This window comes from Canis lupus, chromosome 21 (assembly GCF_048164855.1).
Source record: "Canis lupus baileyi chromosome 21, mCanLup2.hap1, whole genome shotgun sequence".
Taxonomy (NCBI): domain Eukaryota; kingdom Metazoa; phylum Chordata; class Mammalia; order Carnivora; family Canidae; genus Canis; species Canis lupus.
Window position 1 is genome coordinate 41,241,444 of NC_132858.1, and position 27,323 is coordinate 41,268,766.

Below are 27,323 nucleotides of genomic sequence, written 5' to 3' on the forward strand. Positions count from 1 at the left end.
CATATTTAACTAGTGGCTGGAAAACAAATTAGAGTACAAGCTTCAGAAAAATGGGTATCTTGGAGGCAAATCAGAAATAATGTTAAGTGTTTTGTAAAAATCACACTTCGAACTCTATCTTGATCATGTCACATTTCACCAGAGTCAGCTAACAGCACCCTAGAAAGTGAACAGGGAAAATGAAGATCCAGCTTGGAAAAGCTCTAACTATTCCAACTCTAAAAATCACTTCAACTTATGAAAACAGTAAGCCTCATATATTCAAGGATACATAACATTTATCAACATGCCCATCTTTTACATCAAGATGGATTAAACATCTAAATTGAGGGATCCCTGGGTGGCGCAGCGGTTTGGCGCCTGCCTTTGGCCCAGGGCGCGATCCTGGAGACCCGGGATCGAATCCCACGTCGGGCTCCCGGTGCATGGAGCCTGCTTCTCCCTCTGCCTGTGTCTCTGCCTCTCTCTCTCTCTCTCTCTGTGGGACTATCATAAATAAATAAAAATTAAAAAAAAAAAAATAAAAAAAAAATAAACATCTAAATTGAGAACATAACAAAAAAAAAAAAAAAACAAAAACAAAATCCATTTGCCCAAACAATCTTAAATGAAAAACTGTGACAGAGAGAAACAGAGACTAACGTTACAACTTGAAAAGCTCAATAAGGAACAGTTGCTTTTGACGTGAAGGTGAATATAAGTGTATGTGTAAATACTTACAGGTTTTTGTTGTGGAGCCGTACTCACTAAAACAAAATGAAACAAAATGAATGTTTAGAGGAAAATAGATCTGTATCTTTATTAGGTAATCTCAATTGTAAAATGAAGGTAATCATTGCCTTTTAATGGCTATCCAACTTCAAAACTGTTAAAACTACAGAGCTTCTTAATCACAGAGATCTGAAGAAAGTTTATCCATCTCAAACAAATGACTGGCTCTTCATTTTTTTTTTTTTTTTTTTTTTTATGACTGGCTCTTCAAAGGCACAGAAGTAGTTGTTCATTGGGCCACTTCCCTTATTTATCTAGAATTAAATACCCATTCATTTCAAAGAGAGTCAATACCAAAGCATTGACTGATAACTTAAGAAAATGGGTAAGAGTTCACAAATATCACATAGTCATCTAACCAAATTTATTTTATAGACAATAAAATGATGAATGTAAATTAGGAGATGCACATCTATGTTTGAAAACTCTTTGGCAAGTCTATACAGCAGAAATAAATACTCTAGAAGTCACATGACCAGTCTTTGCCAGCTTGATTGACCATAGGTCTATGATCTAAAAAAACACCCTAAAGGTAAAAAACAAGACTAGGAGGTAGTGCGCAGCTCCCAAGAGTCCTGTCAGTCACAGGACTTCAGACCCTAAGTCTGCACACTTGCCGGACAATGCACTAGGGTGTGGATAACATGAAGAGATGAGGAAAGTGGTCAACATGTTACTGTAGCCGTTACACTCCATGGAAGCCAGATAGAAAACTCTATATATAGAAAACTCTATAAACTCAAGGTATCTGGCCTTCTCCCACCCTTGGGTCTTTTGTAACTAATTCCAAATTCACCAGTTAGACTCAGATTGATGTAGACTAACTGGAGACAAGGAAGCATTCTAACAAACCTAAAACCGGAAGAAAATTCTGATGACTATAGGTCAGCTACAAGCAAGCTGTTACCATGTACACCTTCACAGAGAAGTGTGCAGGCGATGAAACAGCTCGTAGGATTTCAAATGACTGTTTAAGGGAGGACAAAGTAACTCAAATATTAAAGCATAATTTAATTGGGGCATCTTTTTAAGACCTTTTTAAGAGAAAGGTCTTATTATTTCTAGCTGTCAGACTCTTTCAAAAGTTCTTAACAAGTATTTGACTCAACTGCTTTCAGTGTGCAACTCTGCTGGCTCTCAATGCCCCCAAACAAATTGAAACAAAGCTGGCTTAGCTCCTCACCTGCAGACCCGGAAGGAGGAGGAGCACCTGCTTTCTGCCACTCGGTGGCCTCGGCTGCCATCCTTCTCACATATGCATCATCCACACACATCAAGATGTTCTCCGGCTTTATGTCAGTATGAATGATCTTGCACTTACTGTGTAGATAATCTAACCCCTGGAGGACCTGGTCATTGTAAAATCAAGAGAAGAGAGGAGTTATTAATACCTTCACTGTTCAACATTTGTAAAAATAAGTAACATAATCACAAGGCACAAAATAAAATTGACACAAATTTCTAGTAAAAATCTCCCTCCTGCCCCCACCCTCACAGGAGCCCAGCATCTTCCCATAAACAACCAATGTGCATCATTCTGGAGATTCTTTATGTTCATGGAAGCAAATGCATCTATACACATACTTATGTTTATAACAACTTTATTGAGATGTAATTTACATACAATTCATCCTTTTAGGTGTACAATTCGATGGTTTTTAGATATCCACCATCACCACTACATAAATTAGGACATTTTCATCACCCAGAAAAGACAAAACCTACCCAATGGGAGTTACTCTCCATCTCCTCCAGCTCCCCCAGCCTGTGCAACCGCTAATCTACTTTCTGTCTCCACACATTTGCTGGTTCAGAATATTTTATATGAATGGAATCATACAGTCTCCTAGAACAGGCATGATGTTTTAAAGGTCCACCCAAGTGTAGCATGTACTTCTGTTCTTTGAACTGTCAAATAATGTTCCACCGGATATACTCTATTTTGTTTAGCCTTTCATCTGATGGATATTTGGATTGTTTCCCCTTTATGGTTCCTACAAACAATGCTGCTATGACCATTAATGCAGGACTTTCTGTGTAGACATACGTTTTTACTTTTCTGGAGTGTATACCTGGGAATACAATTATTAGGTCATATGGTAACTCTTGTTTTATACAGTGGCTGCATCATGTCACATTCCCAGGAGCAAATGCAAGGGGGTTCTAGCCTCCTTGTCATGGCCTACACCGTTCTCTGTCTTTTTTTTAGTCACCCTAGTGGGTATGAAGTGTAACCTGCGTCTCCATGAGGTCTAATGATGTGTATACATTTTTAATACTGCAGGAAAGGAGGAGTAAACAGCTATGGAATCCAGATCACAAAACCTCATTAACTCAAAGAAACTGCTGAACCAAAATATCCATGAAAACAAAACCCACAAAATTTACAGAGTGCAGTGACCACAGTATATCTGAAATTATTTCCACTGGAGAGGAATTCTTTCAATTCTTCCCATGAACAAAAATATGTTTTTAAAATATTCCCAAGTTCCTGTACATCAGAAATTCTATATGCTCAATAAACATTAGCATTTAATAAATCTCATCATACACTGTAAATCATTTAGGGGTCTTGTCCACAACAGACAAGGAAGTGGGAAAAAGACAAGCAGTAGGATATATAATATGTATTTCCCACTCTAGAAAGTTCTCAGCAAGAGCACAACGCTTCTGTCTCTTGTATCTGGCTAAACAACTGTAACAGATGACAGCATTAGGAAATGAGGGGACAGAGAGGTTCCACAAGGAAAATGAGAAAAGGAAGACCCATCCCCTTAAACAGGATGAAAATCCCTATATTCACCTGAAATAACTTTCCCTAGGAAGCATTTTTACATGACTTCGACTGACCCAGCATCAGTCAAACTCCTTAACAGGTCATGCACCCAATTCCAGGTGTCTGACATATAGTAATAAACACAGCTCACTGTCTCCCAGGGCTCATGGCCCCAGTGTCCTCAGAGAACTTACTGTCTTATGCCAAGGGAAGGAAAGGGACTGGCCAAAAAGAAACCAAGATGAACCACAGGCGTAACAAATGTAATTTAATGAACTGCTGACAAGTTCCTAGGAAGCACCAAAACAGAGGAACAGATAAGACTAGAATAAGAGGGGAAAAAAAAGCCACTTGTTTTTTTCACTTAAAATATTTAATGTTTGCAATAATATTGCAATTAAAACTACTAAATTATGTTTAAACCATCAAAGGACCCTGAAGAAAGATTCATTATACATTTCCATAAAGAATTAGGTTATAATCCTGATGGGAACACAATCCAGTGGGCCTATATGTTATTCACTGACATTCATGAATCTTTCTTTATTCAAACTGCAATAATATGGGGGGAATTTTTATACCTGAATAACAGAGATTCTGAGAAGTACAAGAAGTTAATGGACAAGAACAGTAATGATGTCTAACCTATGGAGGCAAAGGAACAAGATTTTTGAGAAAATTTACACAGTTTAAAATTCTTCCAACTGAAACTGCATTTCAAATATCAAATATAAGCTCAAAGTAAAAATGTCAGTATCTTTTCACCACCATTTCATGCCCAAGTCATGCCTATCTTTCCACCTTAGCTCTTTCGTGGTAGTCAGGTTATTTTACTTGTGGGAGCCCACACAAGTAAGAGTTAATGTGATCCAGTATCCAAATGTGTTCATGAGTTCCCAATGACAAGGAGGCACTTGAGACGAACAAAGTGTTCTCAGCAAGAATTTAAGGTCCCAGACTTAAAATATTTGCAACTGCACTCAACTAGGGTTACCTTTCCATAAGAAACACAGCTTACGATGTCCGACAACGAACACCGTAAAAGAACTGACTGCTGAGACAAGTAAGTTAATTAAGATAATGCAAATCTGAAAGGAAATAGTTGAGAGGCGCAGCACAGTGTGGTGTTAAAACACGGCCAGGGGACTCACACCACTCGCAGACTGCTCACTCCCTGAGCAAAGTACTTAACGCTGTCTGAGCTTCCATTTTCAAATATTTAAAAAAGGGGGGAATATACCTATTAAATAGAAATATGGTAAGAATTAGAAATGATCTATGAAAAAAAATTTTTTTAATTAAAAAAAATGACCTATGGAATATCCACAAAAAACAAGGTTTACAGGAAGCTCAAAGTAAGTGGGAGAACTAATCTAAGTCAGAACATATGCACTAACATTGACTAACTCTGTGCTATGTATTAAACTTCTCTGGGTCTCATTCCTCCCACCTAATGAGTGGGCTATACACGATAAATTCTGTGTACATCCCACCAATGAAATTCTGATGCCATAATTTCTTTTAATTCTAAATTACAATTTTTAAAAAAGTCTTTAGCTGTAGACAAAAAAAAAAAAAAACGGTTATTTTGAAAAATAGCATTTCTGTTCTCAGCCCGTGAATTTTAAAGCAATAAAGCATCTGAGAATCCAGAATAAACAGTAATGATGGGCAATCACATAATCATTTATGTAAAGTAACTATGATGATGAACAAAAGAGAAAAAGCAGTGAATCAAGCTCCATGCTGAAGGACAGATCTCCTCTTGCGAAATCTGAAAAACAGAATTAAAAGGAGCCTCTACTAATTTTCTGTGTTTCCTTTACTTGCTAAGCCCAGTATATTTGTCTTTCTTGCCTAAAAACACATACTTGGCCTCATCAGCAGGAGGCAGCAGAGGCTGCAGAGAGATCCCCCGACTGCCAACTGCTTGAATCTACAGTTGCCATGAGAGCTGAGATGAATCCAAGCACAGATGGGCCAAGGATGGGGCTGCAGCTCATTCAGAGCCAGATCACAACCTCAAAAGAAGGGGCCAGTTTTCTCCTCGTGAAGTCAGACCTGCAGGCTAGCAGCAGTTTATCAGCAAAGGCAGAGCCTAGGAGCCCCCAGTTCTGATTCAGACACTAACTAGCTAGTAGTTCCCTTCCCTGGCCTCAAATTCATGTGTAAATTAAGAGACTTGGTTCAAGACAGTCTCTCAGGTTTCCTTCTGTCCACCTATGAAGATAGCAGAGAGCATCTATTACTGGCATCAACAACATAATCCTACTCCCCTCCACCACGGCTTTACAATAGGTCCCGTGATCCTGGAGGAGGAGTGACTTGAGAAATAATGTGGGAACTTCTCTCAAAGATGTCTCCCTGGCCCTGCTCACCACCCAGAAAAAGAAGCTTCCTCCAAAAGACTAAACTGCAAAGAGAAAACAGAATGACAGCAACTTTCCAGATTATTTTCCAACTCTGGTCACCACATGGGGACTTTCTTCTTCCCACACCTGAACACAGGACATCATGAGTGAGGAAACTTGGCCTGCCTCTATTTCTGTGAGCAAGGCCTTGCTCCTGCAGCACCAAGGGAAGCCCAACTGGCATGGGAGGGCCAGCCCACACAGGAGCCATTCGCCAAGATACTCATTCCTCAGGGTGTGGACAAAAACCCCACAAGCCGAGAAACTTTCCTACTGAGAAACCTAAGGTTCCCACGGATTTCTCTTCTTCAGAAAACAGACACGAGGTGACAACCTGCTTCTGACAATTGTGGCATTAAACTGAATGGAGAAGTGTGGGAATCCCAGCTCAACGGAAGGAGGCAAGAACTGGATGCACATGCACACAGAAGACTCAGTGGACACTCTCCTTGTCTGCTTTGGCCTGAAAGAGCCTTCTGCTCCATGTCCTCACTGGACTACTGAGAATTCATGAGAAGACCCTGGAGCTGTTCTTGCGAATGTGGTCAGGAGAAAGAGAAAGCTTCCATGCCCTGCACATAGATGGCGCCACAGAGCAATGAGCTGGCTAAGAGGCTTCCTGCCTGTGAAGGGGAGCGACTTCACCACGTTTCCCAGTTGAGGACCCAACATTCTGAGGAGAAGGATTCCAAGTCAGGACAGAAACATGTACTGGGCAGCCCAGGTGGCTCAGGGGTTTAGCACCTGCCTTTAGCCCAGGGTGTGACTCTGGAGACCCGGGATCATGTCCCGCGTCGGGCTCCCCGCATGGAGCCTGCTTCTCCCTCTGCCTGTGTCTCTGCCTCTCTCTCTCTCTCATGAATAAATACATAAAATATTTTTAAAAAAAAACATATGTACTACCACAATGAATATACAAATGTTTACCAACTTAAAATTAATCTCCTATTCTATAACTGACTCCTGGCTCAGTGGTAATGAATTCACTGGTAACTAGGAGCAGCAAGATAAATGTAATGGTAAGTTGATACTAAGTGTAGACAAGAGCATTCAGTGCTAACAGGCCAGGCCTTCATATGCCCCCAGAACCCGCTGCCTCACAGAAGCGGGGTATGGAAAAGCACTTCTATTTGTAATTTATTTTATTTTTTTATTTATTTGAGAGAGAGCAGGAGTGTGAGGGAGAAGCAAACTCCTCACCGAGCAGGAAGTCTAACGTGGGGCTTGTTCCCAGAACCTCCGAGATCATGACCTAGGTCGAAGGCAGATGCTCAATCAACTGAGCCACCCAAGCAGCCTGGAAAAACACTGCATTTTACAAGTCCCCTTAGCTTACATAGTACAGTGCATGTTACCAATTATAAATCACTTAGTAGGGATCCCTGGGTGGCGCAGCGGTTTGGCGCCTGCCTTTGGCCCAGGGCACGATCCTGGAGACCCGGGATCGAATCCCATGTCGGGCTCCCTGCATGGAGCCTGCTTCTCCCTCTGCCTGTGTCTCTGCCTGTCTCTCTCTCTGTGTGGCTATCATAAATAAATTAAAAACTTAAAAAAAAATAAATCACTTAGTAAATAACATCTAATGGCTATTCTTTTAAACAATCTAATTGCCAGCTCTACTATGAAGGAAAAGAAAACCATTTACCACAAACAGACCCACGAATGTACACTTTGATAAACACATGCTGTAACTTAAATGCTCCCAGATCTTTCTATGTAGACATAGGGCCTTGCACTTGAGAGCACGGGTTCCAAAATTATACCACCTGAAAAAACGTGGGAGTCTAAAGAGCATTGTAACTGCCATTGACATTCATAGTTACAGAAAAGATTAATAATAATTTAAAAATCCAGAGCTACAAGCTATAACTGCTAGTTTTCCTAGTATTTTAGCAAAGTCACCAAACCAGGGCCTTGCCCTTACAAAGAAGCCATTTCCTTACAGGGTTCCTATAAAGGGCAGTGAATTACACCATAAGATTTTAAAAAGTAAAATGTCAGTGACCCTTTCAATATATGAGCAAGTCAAAGTCACGTTTAAGGAACAGCAACACTGTCTGAAGAAGCCAGCACCTGCAGCATACCTTTCAAGCGCTACAAATAAACACAGCCAACACTAGCATCCTGTTTCTTCCGGATTTAGAAATAAAAGAAAAACATGAAACAGACCTCAATAAAGCTGATTTAAGAAGAAGTAAGACATGAAAGCCAGAGGGTGAAGAGACTAACACAAGATTCCACACACCTGAGCTAAGAAGGCAGCCTGGGAGAGGCAGGGGCTGCACACAGCATCCCAGACGCCACCAGCAAGTCACCATGGCTACAGGAGGACAGCTAAGAACTGACCAAAGGACTGAGAACAGTGCATGGGAAGCCCTGAAAAGGCAGATGATTAAATCATGTCATTGCTTTTAAAATATAAACAAGTGGTAATGTTTGTCTACCAGCACATCCAATCACAGAAAGCGAGCCATTTTGTAGAACAAAAAGAGAAACGTAGACCCTTTCTTTCATTTAAGGAAAGACAACCTACGAAAAACATTCCTTCACCACCTATGGCATGAAGGAAGTTACAAAGAGACACAGAACCCCCGTAGAATTCATAACTCCAAGAGCTCACAACACAGGTGGAGACACACACTGGCTACTTCACGCTGGTCATCACGCTGGATGCTCTATCAATAGCCCCTCCTGTTAATCACAAATCATCTAATATTATCCCAATTTCACAAATGAGGAAACAGACTCACAGAAGCTGCATCATTTGATCAGGGTCACAAAACAGTAAGTGCCAAAGTTATAATTTGAAGTTAAGCCTACTGGCAAAGGTGCACACTGGTTTTCAGTGGTTTTCCACAAGAGGGAATTCTACATCCTCAGGGACATCTGACAACTTTTAGAGACCTTTATAAGTGTCACACCCGGCGTGGGGGTGGCTGATACAGGCATCTAGTTGGTTGAGGCTAGGAATGCTGATGAACACCTAGCAATGCATGAGACAGGTCCCCACAACAGGAATTTTCCAGTACAGAATGTCAACAGTGCCAGGGCTGTGAAACCGTGGCTCATAGGGCAAGATACTATGATCATCAGGAAAGGCCCAAATGGAGGGCGCAGGCATACGGACAAGGGAAGAAAGAGCACTCTTAACTGGAGTAGAGTGGGAAGGAAGCCTCTGTCATGGAAGCAGAATTTTGGTAAAGTCCTTAAAAATATGGGTAGAAAAGACAAGTTGGTGTTTTCAGCAGCCTAAGACAAAAAAAAATGACCAAAGATGTGCAGCTAATAAACAGCCAGGTGAGTACTTTCCCTAAAATACCTACAAAATGAAAGTAGTAAAAATTTATGAATAAAAACTCTGACAAATCTGCATGTATTTATAGATGCTTGGGCATCTTTGAACATTCATAGGAGACTGGTAACTTGGTTGACTCTAGGAGAGAAACTGGGTACCTGAAGGACATACATTTTAGAACATTTACATGTATTATCTATTATCAATTTATGGGAAAAAATTCACTTGCCAGGAAATAAAAGCTGAATCAGGATTTGTGAAGGGAAATATGGGCTGACAGCAGATGGCAGAAAAACCTTAAACAGATTCACAAGAAGAACAGTGATTTAATTTTTACTGGACATTAGGCCAAGTACAATTCTAAAGTTATTTTATGCTGCTTGGCAAGATGCTAAAAGCCAAAGTGCCAGAGCCAGACTATCTGCGTATAAATGCCTGTTCTACAGCTTACTACTTTTTAAGTTACTTCATCACTGGGACAAGTTACTTAACCTCTCCACACCTCCCTTCCTCTTCCATAAAATCAGAAGGGTAAAAATACTTATTTCATAGGGTTACTGTAAAGAGTCAATGGATTAAAATTTGTAAAGTACTTATAACTATGCCTGGCACATACTAAGCACTGAATAAAAATTTGTAATAATCAATAGTAGCATCCCTTTACATTTAAAAAATAATCTAGCAAGGAAGGTACCTTTATTAGTCTCATTTTATTCATGAGGAAATTGTGGCTTAAGGAAGTTAAGGAACTTAGCCTAAGTTCCTGGCTAGAGAAGGGTACATCTGACACCAAACCCCAAGCTCTTTATCATCCCACATGTCATTTCTTGAAAGTAAATGTTAAGCTTTAGACAATAGGCACTGGAAAGCCACTAAAGGTTTCTAAATGAGGAATATGAATTACTGAAGCAACGTTTTGTTTAGGAATGGAAAGGAGAAAAAATTGGCATAGGGAAATAGAGCAGGATGGGCAGGCCTCTGGGAGAGTAGAGAGCCTATGAAAAGGTACTGGCTGGGGGTGATAAGGGTCTGAACTAAGGAAGGTGGTGCCGGAAACACAAAGATCAGGAGTAAAACACACACCATGGCAAGGATCGATGGCTAGGTGACTAGTGAAACATGGCAGGTGAGTGAAACCAGAAGTCAGCCACACCTGATTTCAAAGGCAAGGGAGGCCACAGAGTGGGAAGAGTATTAGAAAGCTGCTCCATCTTGCCTGTTTTAGGAAGCACTGTAACTGTAAGGTCTATACTCAGAAATACTGAATCCATAGGCTGAGTGAAAGGGAATGAAGGAAAATTCAGGTTATAAGGATTATTAACCGGGATAGACAGCAATTTACTACTTTGAAAGTCACGGGAGGGACGCCTGGATGGCTCAGTGGTTGAGCGGCTGCCTTCCACTTAGGGCGTGATCCCAGGTCCGGGATCAAGTCCCCCATCAGGCTCCCTGTCAGGAGCCTGCTTCTCCCTCTACGTGTGTCTCTGTCTCTCTCAAGGATAAATAAACAAAAAACAAAAAAACAAAAAACAAAAAACAAAACTTACAGGAAAGAAAGTTTAGGGGAAAAATCCAGAGTCCATATTTTAATAATAAAATAAAAGGTGGGGTCACACTAAAATCAAAACTTCTAACATTGCCTACGATGACTAAGTACAGGTGAAAATTTCACCTCGAAATCTTTCTAGACCAATAAAACACTCTAAGAGTTCTCAGTCTCCAAAGCACGGTGTGTGTGTGAATTACACGGGGAATGACGCACTCATTAAAATCATTTGTTCATTCAGCAAGGACCCATGAAAATTCCATTAAATCCCATGAATTTCATCTTTAGATTTGCAGACATTTTTACTTGCTGAGAAAGGCAATAAAGTTCCCCGTTCTGGAACACAAAATAAATATCAATGGCTCAACTGAGAGTCACCTTCTTTCATGAGCCAGCCTGAGACATGGCCAGTCCCCTATGGAACCATGGACATCTTTCCAAGTACAGGGTTCCAGGGGATGACAGATCTATGTGAAATACATGCGAGCTGGAGCTTCTCAAATTATTTGCTTATTGTAGAATATGTAAATCTTAATATTTTCAGGATTAACCAGAGATAATTAAGAAATTTTTTCATTTTTTTTAAAGATTTTATTTATTCTTGACAGACCGAGAGAAAGACAGAGGGAAGAAGCAGGCTCCACACAAAGAGCCCAATGTGGGACTCGATCCCAGGATGCCAGGATCACGTCCTGAGCCAAAGGCTGATGCTCAACCACTGAGCCACCCAGGCTTCCCAATTTTTTCAGTTTTAACAAAATGATTTTTTAGAGTTCAGTTACCACTAATAGTCATAAATATGGAAGTGTCATTCAGGGATCAAACATTTCCAGTTAAAGGTTAATTGCCACCGCCCCCCCCCCCCCTTAAAGGAAAAATTTTTTTTGATTTGATATATTAACCATGTTAAAATAATAAATTAAAATGCTACTATCTAAAATCTAAAAGAGAACAGGTATTAGTATTAAGCCAAAGCTGACCACAAGTTCACAACAGGCATGTATATGTACCAACTACGTCCAGGAACAGTACTTCATTGTCTAAGCCAAGGCAAAGAGCACTCCTCTTTCCAATTTCTCTTTTTGTGTAACATCTATAATGTTAGAAGACAAGCTGCCAATTTGCAGTGTAAAGAGACAAAGATAAATGATGAACGATGCGACCTATACACAACTTCAAAAGCAAAATCTAGGATAGGATGCTTTCACAAACCAATTTAAGCTTCGAAATCTTTATTAAATGAAAACCTATTCATATGCACATAAGCAAATACTATCTATACTACAGTTGTTAGGAAGGTTCTTCTGTAGGCACCCATCTCTTGAATTCATACTTTAACCGTGACTCATTCCATCATTTGTTTCCTATGTAAGAAATTTGGACCCAGGCCTGTGTTTCAGGTCTGGAGACCCTGAACAAGTCTAGCTCCAGCTCTGGGCCTTGATGGCAAGGGATGGGCACCAAATCACATAAGCCTTTCCTCAAGCAAACCAAGCGACTCCCTGATATATTACTTACTCTGCAGAATTATCCAAGGCAATTGTCCATGACAGCAGAACAAGTAATAAATTGTATCTGTAACTTTCCTAGGTAGGCTATAAGGGCAATGAGGAATAAGATTGATATATTCCATGCAGAAAACCGAATCTGGTAGATATTTCTAATTAGGAGATCTTCCATATGTGTATACTTTCATCCTATAAATATTTGCTAGAACATCATACTTGAATCAGACCCCAGCTAAAGGTTTTCTTTTGTCAAGGCAATTGAATAAAGTACAAATCTAACATGATACTCCCGATATAACTTAAACATTCTTTACATTATCTTTCATTTAGCCTCCATCCAAAGATACATAGAAATAGTAAACAAACACAAATTATCTATTTCTTCTCTATTTTATAAGGAACTAAATGGGTCATTTCATAGTAATGATATTAGATAAAACAATTCCTCAGTATGTCGTATCACTTACCTTAACAAAAGATCAATACACCAAAAGAAATGCATGCCTGACATTTACCTACTGCCCTCTTCACAAGACAGAATGACATGTGATTAGATAATTATAAAACTGATGTAACAAGTTCAAATGTACACTGTAATGTACATGTATAAATTTATAAGAGATTATATTTATACCTGTGACAGCATGCACATGTGTGTGTATTTAAGAACAGCAATTTGCACTGAAAGGCTAGCCAGTTAGGCACTGGAGGGCAGGGCTGCCCTGGCTTCCTCACCTGTCGAATGATACTCTTCACACAACGTACGGGGAGGCCTTGGTAATTGGACTTGATGATCCACTTGAGGAGATGATGGCCAAGCACTTCGAAGACCATGCAGACATCTGGGATATGGTTAAGGATCACGTGTGGACACATTTCCTGGAGTGAGGCAATTACTCAAAGCGGTATCATTGTAGCACTTGGCAATTTTATCTTTATAAAATGCTGTATCATGGGGCACGTGGGTGGCGCAGTCAGGTAAGCGTCCAACTCTTGGTATTGGGTCAGATCATGATCTCAGGGTAGTGAGAAGGAGCCCCGCGTTGGGCTCCACGCTCACCATGGAGACTGCTTGGGATTCTCCATGGTGCCCCATCCCCAATCATGCACACCTACATGCGTGCACTAAGAAACAACAAAAAACATTTAAAAATGCAACATCAAAATAAAATAAATAAAATAAAATAAAATAAATAATAAAATAAAATAAAATAAAATAAAATAAATAAAATAAAATAAAATAAAATAAAATAAAATAAAATAAAATAAAATAAAATAAAATAAAATAAAATAAAATAAAAATGCATCATCACTACCATCAATAATACCAAAGTGGTCACAGGCTGTTTCTCACCAAAATAGGTAGATCTAACATTTACCAAGTACTTATATCCTACATGTTACTCAGTGTAGGCTTGTCAAACAATATGCTTACCCCTACACAGAAGCAACCACAGTGAACCCAGGAGCCGAAAAGATCCCCAGTGTCACACAGTCCAAAAGTTGCTGGGTCATGAGGCAACCTTGCACCTCCCTGCACTCTTGCTCATTTCAACATCCCCCTCCCTGATAATCAGCAGTAATGAAAGTAAGCAAGGCTAAAACCTCATAAAAACTGATGGGAGGGCAGCCCGGGTGGCTCAGCAGTTTAGCGCCGCCTTCGGCCTAGGGCCTGATCCTGGAGACCCAGGATCAAGTCCCATGTCAGGTTCCCTGCATGGAGCCTGCTTGTGTCTCTGCGCCCCTCCCTCCCTCTCTCACGAATAAATAAATAAAATCTTAAAAAAAAAAAAAAAAAAAAAACTGATGGGGGAGAGGGGGCAACAAAAAACCCTTTCTTAAAAGTGTCCTGCCTGCCTATATTCCTAACACATAAAACATTTTATAAAATAGAAATTTACAAAACACAGTGAAGATATTTAACCTTTTCCTTCAATAGTATATATATTTTTTAAAGATTTATTTATTTGAGAGAGTGCGCTCGTGCATGAGCAAGAGAAGGGCAGAGGGAGAGGAAGAAGCAGACTTCCTGCTGAGCAGGGACCCCCCCCCACCCCATGCGGGGCTTGATCCCAGGATCCTGAGATCATGACCTGAGCTGGAGGCAGACACTTAGCTGACTGACCACCCAGGCACCCCCCAAGAGTATCTTTCTTTGCAGAACCAGATCAAGTTTAATACTACAGGAGGCTCTCAATGATGTAAGATCACAATATAGAACATAGCATTTAATAATGAAATCTCAGGAATTTGGGTATTCTAGTCAACCAGGGACTCTGCAGAAGTAGACCCACTAAAGTCCATCATACAAATATATTCATGTTATTCATATAGAAAGATTTATAATGTCTCTGAAACCTTTTTAGAATATATTGTTCATCTCTGGAAGCCTAAAGACAGGCTATTAAAAGCAGGTTAATTGATTTAATATTTTGTACTACAATATCTAGATCTACCAATCAAATTATCACAGTTGCTTTAAATATTTTTATTTTATTTTATTTTTTGCTTTAAATATTTTTAGTGAAAAATTTAAAAAGCATTTCTACACTGTAGGAGAACATTATAGATTTATGCACAGATAATATAAAGCCAGAAGTTTCTTACTATTTCCCAAATCATTATAAAAAATGGCAAAATGATTACAGTTGGTAAAAGACGCAGAGCCAAAGGCCAAGATTTCTAAATTATGACCTAAATCTTCTCAAAGCACTGACAACCTGGACTATAATGGTTTCCCTGGCGCTTTATAAAATAGTAATAACAGCCACTGGAATGTATATATACCCAAAACACTCCATTTACCTATAAATCAGGTAGTTTCTCCAAAGAAATTCTCTCAGCTATCCCAGCAAACTGCCTTACAAAACTAAGAAGAGGAGCTGCCCTGCCTGCCCATAAACAAACAAGCTCACCTGGAGACAGGGCAAAGGACCAGCTCTGTCTATAGGGTGGTGGAAAGAACACCAGAACCTGAATGACTTGGATGAGCGTCTGACTCTTGATTTTGGCTCAGTATGTGATCTCAGGGTCATGAGATTGAGCCCTGCATCGGGCTCCATGCTCAGTGGGGAGTCTGCTTGAGATTCTTTCTCTCCTTTTCTCTCTGCCCCTCCTCCTCTTCAAATCTCTCCCTCAAAAATCAATCTTTAAAAAAAAAAAAAAAAAAAAAAAAAAAACGAGGGGAAAATGCACTGAGCAACAACCAGAAATAATCTTGAGGAAAAGACAAAGTGACATCAGCAGGCACTGGTACTTACTAGTACCCTCTAATCCAATCTCTGAAGGAAATACAGAACCTCCTTCAGACATACAGGGTATGAAGGAAGTGCCTGCTCAGGGATTAAAGCTTAGGAGATACAGAAACAGGGTACCAGTCTGGGCTGTAAGCTGGGAGAAGGCTTTGTCCTCGGGCTTCTGGAGCTGGAGGAGGTCAAATACCAAAATGATGGATCTGTTCCAAACATGTTATGATGGAAGGAGCAAAAGATTGGCAAGGAGAAGACCCTGACTCTTGACACAACCGATCTTTTGCTCCTTTTCATCTGTAATGATGACTGTGACTAATCTTTCTCTGCTCTCTACTTACACATATGTATGGTTCTTCCCCAGCTTGATATTGAAGGTAGAGGGATTGTCTGTAAAGAGCACGGTGCCTGGACAAGAAGAATGTTTAAGATGCTGTACAACCCCAGAGAGATTACCCAAGACACTGAAATGGACTGGCAGGAATTGGGGAATTTTCGGCATACCATGTTATAGCATTCTATGATGACAGTAGAGGCTTTATATAGACATTGATACAGCACAGCAAACAGGAGTTTAAACAAGCTTGAAATATTTCCATATTTTAAAAGTAAAAAGCCACTAGGAAATAAAAGAATTATCAGTAAGGATACGTATTCCATTCATGCCTGAAATCTTGAAGTCATCAATTAACTGTACTACCATGTCTTTATTCGGGTCAGTGGGATCACTTTCTCGAACCTACAGGAAAAAAAATGAATTCAAGGACAGAAATATTTAAGACTGAAAGTCATTTCCATTATAATCAACTAAAAACATTTTAGTAAAATGGATGTTTTTAAAGATAAAAGATTCATCATTCAAACTTAAAAATTCCTCTGTAAAATTTTGTCATTAATTTTTCTTGCATTATTCACATTTTGGGGATACTTACACATTTGAGCAGTTTTATTTCATCCAAGGCTGTCTCTGTATAATGCTGGGCACTTTTTACAACTTTCATTGCAACAAATCTTTTCCCCCTTTAAAAAAAAATGCATATTTTTAATATTAACAGAAGTAATCATTATAATAACATCTATTCAATAAATAGAAACTTCCTTTTTTTAAAGATTTTATTTATTCATGACAGACACACAGAGAGAGGGGCAGGGACATAGGCAGAGGGAGAAGCAGGTTCCCTGCGGGGAGCCTGATATAAGACTTGATCCCAGGACCCCAGGATCAGGACCTGAGCCAAAGGCAGATGCTCAACCACTGAGCCACCCAAGCATCCCAATAAATAAGAACATCTAAAAATCTTTCCTTTAAAACAGTACTTTTTCGGGGATCCCTGGGTGGCTCAGCAGTTTAGCGCCTGCTTTCAGCCCAGGGTGTGATCCCGGAGTCCCGGGATTGAGTCCCACATCGGGCTCCCTGCATGGAGCCTTCTCCCTCTGCCTGTGTCTCTGTCTCTCTGTGTCTCTCATGAATAAATGAATAAAATCTTGAAAAAAAAAAAAAAAACAAGACAGTACTTTTCAAATTGTGCAACAGCAATTAAGCAATAGGTTAATGGATCAAAACAATCTCTTCTTTGCATCATGTTGTCTTTACCTAATTAAAAAAAAAAGGTAGACTGGAAAAATATCAGAGTTCATCCATACATTAAAGGTAATTCTTATTTTATAACACTTCTGTTTTAGTACATACACATACACACCATATATGTATGTGTGTAAGGGGTAGCATTGTAGTTTCATACTATGGAGCCGTAAAAAAAAAAAAAAAAAAGTTAGAAACCACTGACTTTTAAGGTCGACACATCATTATTTTACATGTGAATGTTTCTCTGATATGGGTGAATTATTAGAAGAATATGTGATACAATGCAATTTCAATGAATAAGCTTCAGACATAAAAGCAGAAGAAAGTTAATAATATTAAGATAACAGACAAGAGAACTTCTGACTGGGGTGGGTGGGTGTCTAGGTGAGTGGGGCAGGCTTATGCCAAGTAGTATACATGCCACAACAGAAGTAGGCATGCTCCTCAGCCATATTGTATTATAAAGGTTGAACTAGTCCAGAAACTAAATGCACAAATGACAAAGAACACTTACTGCATATCCCAGCACAGCCAGACAGTTGAGAAGTGTCCCCATCCTAGCTTCCTAATAACATGGTAGCGGCCATTGAAGAGGTCTCCAATTTTCACCGGATGGTAGCCACCTGTTATAAAAAATTTTTTTTTTTAATTTCAGAGAAATAGTAATAAAATCTCTTCCTTTGTGTCAGTTCTTTTTTTTTTAAGATTGTATTTATTTTTCAATTAATCTCTATACTCAATGTGGAGCTTGAACTCAAGACCCCAAGATCAAGAATTACATGCTCTACTGACTGAGCCCGCCAGGTGCACCCTTTAGTCAGTTCTTGAGTCCATTTAAGAAAGCTCTAAGTACTAAAATCAGATCAAAATATGTTTAATAATACAACATTTTTCTTGAAAGTATCTTTCATCGAGAGAAAAATGTCCTTTGCCTAAAAAGCCCTTCTGTTCATTCTGATTTAACTCAGACAAGCCATCAAGCACTCTGTAACAGTAATTTGTGTACATAATATGCACACACCAGTTCTTGACTTTTCCATACAATGTCATCTTCTTTTCTAAGCAATAAATTCAATGCAAATCTTCTTGGGTTAGTATAATAACTCAGCAAAATAAAAAATGTGTACTCTGAGTAAATCTGCATACACCAATAGTTAGTGTATAACCAACAAGGAATCATATAATGTACAACAGTTCACCCTCCAACACAGCTCACTCCTCTCTCCCCTGACTTCTCCAACCTCAAACCACTGCTGAGAAATAGGATGGAGAGTGAGAGAGCATACCCTGTGGAGGCAGATACTTGGGAAAGGTAAAAGAGTGCTTTCATAAATATCTGGCATAAAAAGACCTTTACTCTGTATTTGTAAGTAAAATAAACAGGCTGCAAAGTAGCATGAAGAATGTGATACCATTTTTGTGAAATACACCAGGAAAAATCTAGGGGGATAAGATGTTTGCAACAAACATCTCTGGGTATAAAATTACTTTTATTCTTTTTATCTACCTTAATTTTTTACTAAAATACACATAATGCTTTCTGACTTTTTATTCTTATAACATCCGCTTCTTTATTGCAACATTATCTCTCATTTTTCAAGTCTGCAAGTCAATTCTTACAAGTCACTCAAGGAAGGATAGGTCCGTGGATAGGTCCTTCCCAGCTAGTGTTCAGAGGCTCAGAGCAGGTGCAGGAAGTATTCAAGCCACATCTTTTAATGTATCTAAGTTTCTTTCAGAAGGCTAGGAGTAAACTTCAAGAAATACTATGAATATTTTTTGGGTTTATTTAGATTGTTTCCTAACTGAATTAGTGAAGCAGTAATTTGACAAGATACTGAGTTTTAAAGATTCTTATTCTCCTGCCATTACACCTGGATTTCTCAGATTTTATTTTATTTTATTTTTTTTTATTTTTTATTTTTTTAATTTATGATAGTCACAGAGAGAGAGAGGCAGAGACATAGGCAGAGGGAGAAGCAGGCCCCATGCACCGGGAGCCCGATGTGGGATTCGATCCTGGGTCTCCAGGATCGTGCCCTGGGCCAAAGGCAGGCGCCAAACCGCTGCACCACCCAGGTATCCCGATTTCTCAGATTTTAATATCAAAGTCTTTAACAGGGGGATCCCTGGGTGGCTCAGTGGTTTAGCATCTGCTATTGGCCTAGGGTATGATCCTGGAGTCCCGGGATTGAGTCGTACATTGGGCTCCTGCATGGAGCCTGCTTCTCCCTCTGCCTGTGTCTCTGCCTCTGTGTGTGTGTGTGTGTGTGTGTGTGTGTGTGTCTCATGAATAAATAAATAAAATCTTAAAAACACACACACACACACACACAAAGCCTTTAACAGTATTCTGGGTAAAAGATATGAACTAAAAGATAATAAATTAAGAATATAGCAGATAAGATAGGTGGTGACTAAACTCATTGTAGTGATTTCACAATAAACACATAGGTCAAGTCATGATGCTATATACCTGAAGCTCATACAGTGCTATATTATGAAATACATCTCAATAAAATGAGAAGAAAAAAATGGCTTATTACTTACTTAAAAGGTTAAACTAAAATTGAAGTGAATTGAATTTACAATACAATTTTGAACCATTAAAATTAACACTGAAAAGGAGAGAAAAACTATAATTTTCCAAGTACAAATTAGGGGCATTGTGCTAGGCACTTTATTTTCAAAACCATGTTCCATGAAAGGAAGTAAATTCCACAATATGTTGCTGGTGTTCCATGGTAGAAGTGGGGAGAAGGGAGAGTCTAGGAAATAAGAAATTCAACAAAGCAAAGCAGATGTTTTGACCACAGCGTTCTAAGAGCCCAATGTCTTAACACACAGTGGGGATTTCAAAGAGAAGAGAGCATGCTGCAAATTCCAGACATATTTGTTCATGAAATGATCCTTTAAAAAAAAAAAGTCACATTTCACAACACAAAAGTATTTAGGGAACACCAATGTCTATGTAATTTCTTACAACCACCCCACAAAGCAGGTTGAGGTCTGGAAACCGAATTTGACTCCAAAGTCCATGCCTTGTCCACCAGAAAGAAATGGATTTCGTTTTTAACAACTGCAGGACTATTTCCCGGTCGAAGTATATAGGGAACACTTGAAAGCTTAATTAGAAGCTATTTACTACTTAATTGCATATTATTCCCAATATTAAAGTCTCTAAATTTAAAAATAATTTAATTATGCATAAAGAGAAGAAATTTTTATCATTATGGTATGTTTCAGACTTGGATTCTCCAACAACCAAAGTGTGTACATGTGAGCAAGAACAGAAGAGCACTATTTAGCATAGCCATTCCTTTTCTCAATAGGGCTTTGAAAGTTGAACAAAAATTAATTTAGTCCAGTTATCTCAGAAGCCCACAGATGAACTAAGAGTAATGTACTTAGCAGAGGATTAAAAAAAAAAAAAAAAAAGAATATACCTAAAGGCAGACCAACTAAAACAAGAGGGGGCAGAGAGACAATTGTTGAATACAAATGTAAAACAAAAGTACTAAACACTTATGCTTTGATTTTGAAAACATGACATACAATAATTTCAAAACTATATTCCATATATTCTTCTACCCTAACTCCCAGATCTCCACAGAAAACAAGTCTCTTCCCACAAAAGGGTAAATAATACTCATGCTGCCAGAAAGGTAGAGCATGATTCCACACAGCAGACCACACCAACCTGCCCAACACCCATGGAGTTAGAGGAAATGGCCACTCCTGTAACTCTGCCAATAAATTCTCCAATTCCCTGAGATCAGCAAACAGTGTGCACCATAATGACTACTAGCAATGAACACTCCATGGCTTACAATACTGTCTAGCACACAAGGAATCTTGAGAACAGTCACAAACTAGATAAGGACATCTCCTTATCTCCAATGCAGGAATTTATCAGCAGTGCTACGCCTAAGATCCTGGTCATGACATCAGGGAGAGTACCAGAAAGGCTCACGCACTTGTGAACTATATGACTTGAGTTTGGTTGACACATTTGTACTTCAGATTGATTGACTGATTGATTTTTAAAGAATTTATTTATTTATTCATCAGAGAGAGACACACACACACAAAGAGGCAGAGACACAGGCAGAGGGAGAAGCAGGTTCCATGCAGGGAGCCCGATGTGGGACTCGATCCCGGGTCTCCAGGATCACGCCCTAGACCAAAGGTGGCGCTAAACTGCTGAGCCACCCGGGCTGCCCATTAGTATTTGTATTACTTAATATAAAAACCATGCACTTGTCACTTAGAAATTTACCTTTAATTATTTAAAAAAATAAATATTAGATCGGATGACAAATCCAAGGGAATAAAAATGGACTGTTAAGTAATTAAGTTCACTTGCTGATTTCTTGTCCAACCCCTATCCCTCTAGCACACTGAAGAAAACTGTCACTCAAGCTCTACTCAAACCATCAAGGCTCCAAAGAAGACAATTCTAAAACTATCCTTCCTAGCTGTTCTGAATTGTTGGCCAAAGATAAAGACGTCTCCCTTTTCCTTGCTGAGCCAAAAATAAGGTCAATTTGAGTGAATCAAAAGTTCAGAACTCTATCATACACAATAGTCTGGAAGTATTTTCAGCTGTCTTTATTTTCTAATCAAGGTGCTATTAAGTACTCATTTTTTTGGTGTGAACACTAGTTTCTCAGTCCTCTGATGGGGAGGTTTCTCTCCACAATCACTGAAGGCTTTGTAAAGGTCTGAAGAAAAACCTGAGAATCACCTTCAAGAGTCTTAAAAAAGGAAGAGATGGTAAAAAGAAGTTTGTTCACAAAACAATTATAGAGACTAACCTGGGATCACTAGAGATACCTATACTCTTTCCTCAAAAGTTAATAGAACAAAGAGATAGAAAAGCAACAAGGATATAAAAGATTTGAATACACCACCAACCACCTTGATAAAATCGACATTTATAGAATATTCTAATCAATAGCAAATATTTTTTTCAAGTACAAGGAACATGTAACAACATAAACCATATGCTGGGCAAAAAACAAGTTTAAGGGACGCCTGCGTGGCTCAGTGGTTGAGCATCTGCCTTCAGCTCAGGTCATGATCTCAAAGACCGAGGATCGAGTCCCACATCAGGTCCTTGCATGGAGCCTGCTTCTCCCTCTGCCTGTGTCTCTGCCACTCTGTGTCTTTCATGAATAAATAAATAAAATCTTAAAAAAAAAAAAAGTTTAAACAGAAAAGATTCAAGTCATGGCATGTTCTCAGACCACAACAAAATTCAATAAAAATGGGGTAAAAATATCACAAAATTGGGAAAATAATACACTTTAAAATAACCCATGAGATAAAGAAGAAATCATAAGAAAATTATTAAGTATTTTACACTAAATGAAAATCTAACATCAGCATCTGTGAAATATTGCAAAGACATTAAAATTTAAGAGGAAAATTTAGAGCACCAAATGCCCATATCAGAAAAAAGATCTCAAATCAATAAGTTCTTTCCAGCTAAAACAAAAACAAAACAAAACACCCCCCCCCCCAAAAAAAAAGTGTAAGTCAAAGTAAGTAAAGAGGGATGCCTGGGGGGCTCAATGGTGAAGCATCTGTCTGCCTGGGCTCAGGGCATGATCCCGGGATCCTTGAGGGGGACCCTGCTTCTCCCTCTGCCTATGTCTCTGCCTTTCTCTCTGTGTCTCTCATGAATAAATAAATAAAATCTTAAGGAAAAAAAAAAACAAAATAAGCAGAAGAAAGAAAAGAATAAACATATAAGCTGTAATTAGTGAAAGCAGCAGCAGAAAAATAGAAATCTGCGAAACCAAAAGCTGGTTCTTTAAGAAAATGAAAATAATAAACTAGCTAAGTTGACCAGGGAAAAAAGAAAGAAAACACAAATTACCAACACAAGAGAGGTGACATCACTACATATTTTATAGCTATTACAAGATAATAAAAGAATATTACAAACAATTTTATACGTATAAATATGAAAACACAGATGAAATGGACAAATACCATGAAAAACACAACACACCCAAGCTCCAATCAAGAATTACATACCTAGGGGTGGTGGAAGGGGAGGAGGGCGGGGGATGGGGGTGAATGGGTGACGGGCACTGAGGGGGGCACTTGACGGGATGAGCACTGGGTGTTATTCTGTATTTTGGTAAATTGAACACCAATAAAAAATAAATTTATTATAAAAAAAAGAATTACCTAAATAACTATCAGTTTGGGGATTTATTTATTTATTTATTTAAGATTTTATTTATTTATTCGTGAGAGACAGAGACAGAGAGAGAGAGAGAGGCAGAGACACAGGCAGAGGGAGAATCAGGCTCCACGCAAGGAGCCTGACGTGGGACTTGATCCCGGGTCCCCAGGATCACACCCTGGGCTGTAGGCGGCGCTAAACCGCTGCATCACGGGGCTGCCCAGTTTGGGTTTTGTTTTTTTTTTTTAATCTTTTTTTATTTATTTATGATAGTCACACACAGAGAGAGAGAGAGAGAGAGAGAGAGAGAGAGAGAGAGAGGCAGAGACATAGGCAGAGGGAGAAGCAGGCTCCATGCAGGGAGCCTGATGTGGGATTCGATCCCAGGTCTCCAGGATCCTACCCTGGGCCAGAGGCAGGCGCCAAACCGCTGCGCCACCCAGGGATCCCGGTTTTTTTTTTTTTTTTTTTTAAGATTTTATTCATTTTAGAGACACAGAGAGAGAGAGAGTGTGCGTGCGCGCATGCGCGCGCGCGCACACACACACACACACACACACACACACACACACACACACGAGTGCCCACAAGCAGAGGGGAGGGACAGAGGGAGAGGGAGAAACAGACTGCCTGCTGAGCAGGGACTGCATCCTGGAACTCTGGAGATCATGACCTAAGCTGGAAGGCAAACACTTAACCATCTGAGCCACCCAGGCGCTCCTCTGTATCAGTTTTTTTTTTTTTTTTAAATCAATTTGTAGTTAGAAATCTTCCCATAAAAAACAAATTGGTGAATAATATCAAACATTTACAGGAAAAATACTAACAATTCTACATACTTCCTAAAAACTGAAAAGGAGGAAACACTCCCAATCTCAATCTATGAAGCCAGCATTACTTTGATTCCAAAGACAAAGACATTATAAGAAAGCTACAGACCAATTTTCCCCATGATGTAAATATAAAAATTCTCAACAAAATTTCATCAAATCTAATTAAACATATAAAAAGGATAATACTCCATGACCAGGCGGGTTTTATCCCAGAAATAAAAACTTAGAAACCATATGATTAGTTCAATAAACAGGAAAAACAAACAAATAAACCACATTTCCTGATATCTAACATGCATTCCAGATCAAAATTCTGGACAAAGTAGCAACAAGAGCATTTGTGAAAAACCTATAGACAGCCTTGGACCTAAAGTTGCCAAAGAACTAAAAGAAGAGGGCGTTCATTCATAGAGGATGAAAAAAAAAAAGTTAATGTAATGGCTAAACCAATTAGGACACAGATTATAAAAATAAAAAAAAAACTGGTATAAAAGGTAAGATATGGATTTTAGATAATATTATGGAATTATTTTCTTAGTTGTAACAATGACATTATGGCTATATAATGAGAGTGCTTTTTCTTAGATAATCTGCCAATGATTTTTTGGAGTAAAAACTCATGATTTTTAGAACTTCCTTTTCAATAACTCGGTAAAAGAAAAAATGTTCCAAGGGGCACCTGGGGGCACAGTTGGTTAAGCGTCTGCCTTCGGCTCAGGTCACGATCTCAGGGTTTTGGGATCAACCCCCACATCGAGGTCCCAGGATGGAGCCCCCCATCTGGCTCCCTGCTCAGCGGGGAGTCGGCTTCTACCTCTCCTTCTCCCAGTATCCCTGCTTATGCTCTGTGTGTCAAAAGAATAAATAAAATCTTTTAAAAAAAAAGAAAAAAGAAAAATGCATATATGTATATAACAAAGCAAGTAAGAGAAAATTTCAGCTCAGGTCATGATCGTGAGATGGAGCCCTGAGTCAGGCTCTTGCTCAGTGCAGAGTCAGCTAAGGAGTCTTTCCCTCCTCCTTCACCCCTAGCTGCTGTTTCTCTCCCTGATCAAGCCCACCCCCTAGGCGATCTCGGTCTCTCTCTCTCTCTCTAATAAAAAAATTAAATCTAAAAAAAACCCCTTTTAATTATAAATTAACTTGTGTTATCACCAAATATTCTCTGTAACACTAATGAATGGGAGAGAGCTCTATAGGGAAACCCAGAGCAAAGGAAAATGCCCCAAAAGAGGATTCCTATTTATCTGTGACCTAAAGAAGTAACAAGTTACTTGAACATAAAATATGATAAAACACAGAAACAATTTTTGCAGTGGAGCCACAGAGATTTAAGTAGAATCCATAGATTGAGAGACCTTCAATATACAAAATGTTAACAGGAAGTCCAACAAATAATTTTAAGCTCTCGCCTGCCAACTACTTATTTATTAGATTTGTGTTTTTAAAAGGATGCTGATTTCAATCAGCACTGGCACTCGCCAGCTATGTAGTAACACTGAGCAAATTACTGTTTCTCTGCATACCTGCCCCTACAGTCACCTGCTCAGAACCATACCTGGGCCCATATTCAGTGCCACTTAAGTGTTCACTGCTGCTCTGCCATTATCCAAATCCACTGTGACTAATGACAGATTAATGAGTCAGCAGACCAGGCTTCAGGGTACGGTCAACATCTAGTTAAGATGGTAAAACTGGCCCAATGGGTAATCTAACTTATTAACATAGTCCAATTAGTAAAAGGCTTGTGATACTCCAGATATGATGATGATTTATAGCTATCAAATGTCAAAAAGATACTTTTTTCTTTCTTTTTTTTTTAAGATTTTATTTATTTATTCATGAGAGATACACACAGAGAGAGCCAGAGACACTGGCAGAGGGAGAAGCAGGCTCCATGCAGGAAGCCCAATGTGGGACTCGATCCCGGGTCCCCAGGATCACAACCCAAACCAAAGGTAGGCGCTAAACTGCTGAGCCACCCAGGGATCCCCAACTTTTCTTTCTCTAAAGGTTTTTAATTCCAGGAGAGTTAACATACAGTGTTAGATTAGTTTCACGTGTACAGTATAGCAATTCAACAATTCCATAAACTCAGTGCACATCATGATAAGTGTACCTCTTTAATCCTCATCACCTTTTTATTAACCCCCCCCCCTTCATTGGTAACCATCAGTTTGTTCTCTATAGTTAAGAGTGACGGCATCTTGGTTTCCATCGTGTTCTCAGGATCATGGGATCCCCCCTCTCTCTCCTTCTGCCCCTCTCCACACTCACTCTAAAAAATAAAATCTTTTTTAAAAACTGTTTCTTGGTTTGTCTCTTTTTCCTCTGCCTATTTGTGTCTTAATTCCACATGAGTGAAATCATATGGTATGTCTTTCTCTGCCTTATTTTGCTTTGCATTATACTCTCCAGCTCTATCCATGTTGTTGCAAATGACAAGATTACATTTTTTGTGGCCGCTTAATATTCCTGTGTGTGTGTGTGTGTTTCTTTGTAAATTCATCTATTGATGGACATTTGGGCTACTTCCATAGTTTGTCTATGGTAAATAAAACTGGAATGGACATAGGCAGTGCATGTATCCATTTGAATTAGTATTTTTTGGGTAAATACTCAATAGTCCAAATACTAGATTGTAAGGTAGTACTATTTTAAACTTTTTGAGGAAACTACATGCTGTTTTCCACAGTGGCTACACCAGCTTACATTCCCACCAACACTGTAAGAAGGTTCCTTTATTCTCAACATCCTCAACACATGTTATTTGTTGTTTTTTATTTTAGCCATTCTGACAGGTGTGATATCTCATTGTGGTTTTGATTTGAATTGCCCTGATGATGAGTGATGTTGAGCATCTTTTTATGTGTCTGTTGGCCATCTGGATGTCTTTTTTGGGGGGAAATGCCTGTTCATGTCTTCTGTACACTTTTAAATTAGATTATTTGGTTTTGGGGTGTTGAGTTGTATCGGTTCTTTAAATATTTTGGATACTAACCCTTCATCAGATATGTCATTTGAAAATATCTTCTCTCGTTCAGTAAGCTGCCTTTTAGTTTTGTTTCCTTCACTGTGCAGAAGTTTTTTATTTCAATGTATTCCCAATAGTTTATTTTTGCTTTTCTTTCCCTTGCCTCAGGAGGCATAT

General features: G+C 39.1%; 1 protein-coding gene across 23 annotated transcripts in view; it reads right to left on the reverse strand.

The window, feature by feature from the left end:
- SRPK2 (SRSF protein kinase 2) overlaps window positions 1–27,323 on the reverse strand; it is a 255,065-nt gene that overhangs the window by 39,283 nt on the left and 188,459 nt on the right. For all 23 annotated transcript variants that reach the window (XR_012014172.1, XR_012014173.1, XR_012014171.1 and 20 more), the window contains 6 exons: window positions 17,655–17,763; window positions 16,488–16,575; window positions 16,207–16,294; window positions 13,043–13,149; window positions 1,955–2,120; window positions 721–746 (listed from right to left, as the gene is read on the reverse strand). Coding sequence is in view for 19 of the 23 variants with exons in the window: in XM_072791512.1 (XP_072647613.1) it covers window positions 721–746; window positions 1,955–2,120; window positions 13,043–13,149; window positions 16,207–16,294; window positions 16,488–16,575; window positions 17,655–17,763 (584 nt within the window). In the remaining 4 variants the exon portion in view is untranslated. The remainder of the gene's footprint in view (window positions 1–720; window positions 747–1,954; window positions 2,121–13,042; window positions 13,150–16,206; window positions 16,295–16,487; window positions 16,576–17,654; window positions 17,764–27,323) is intronic.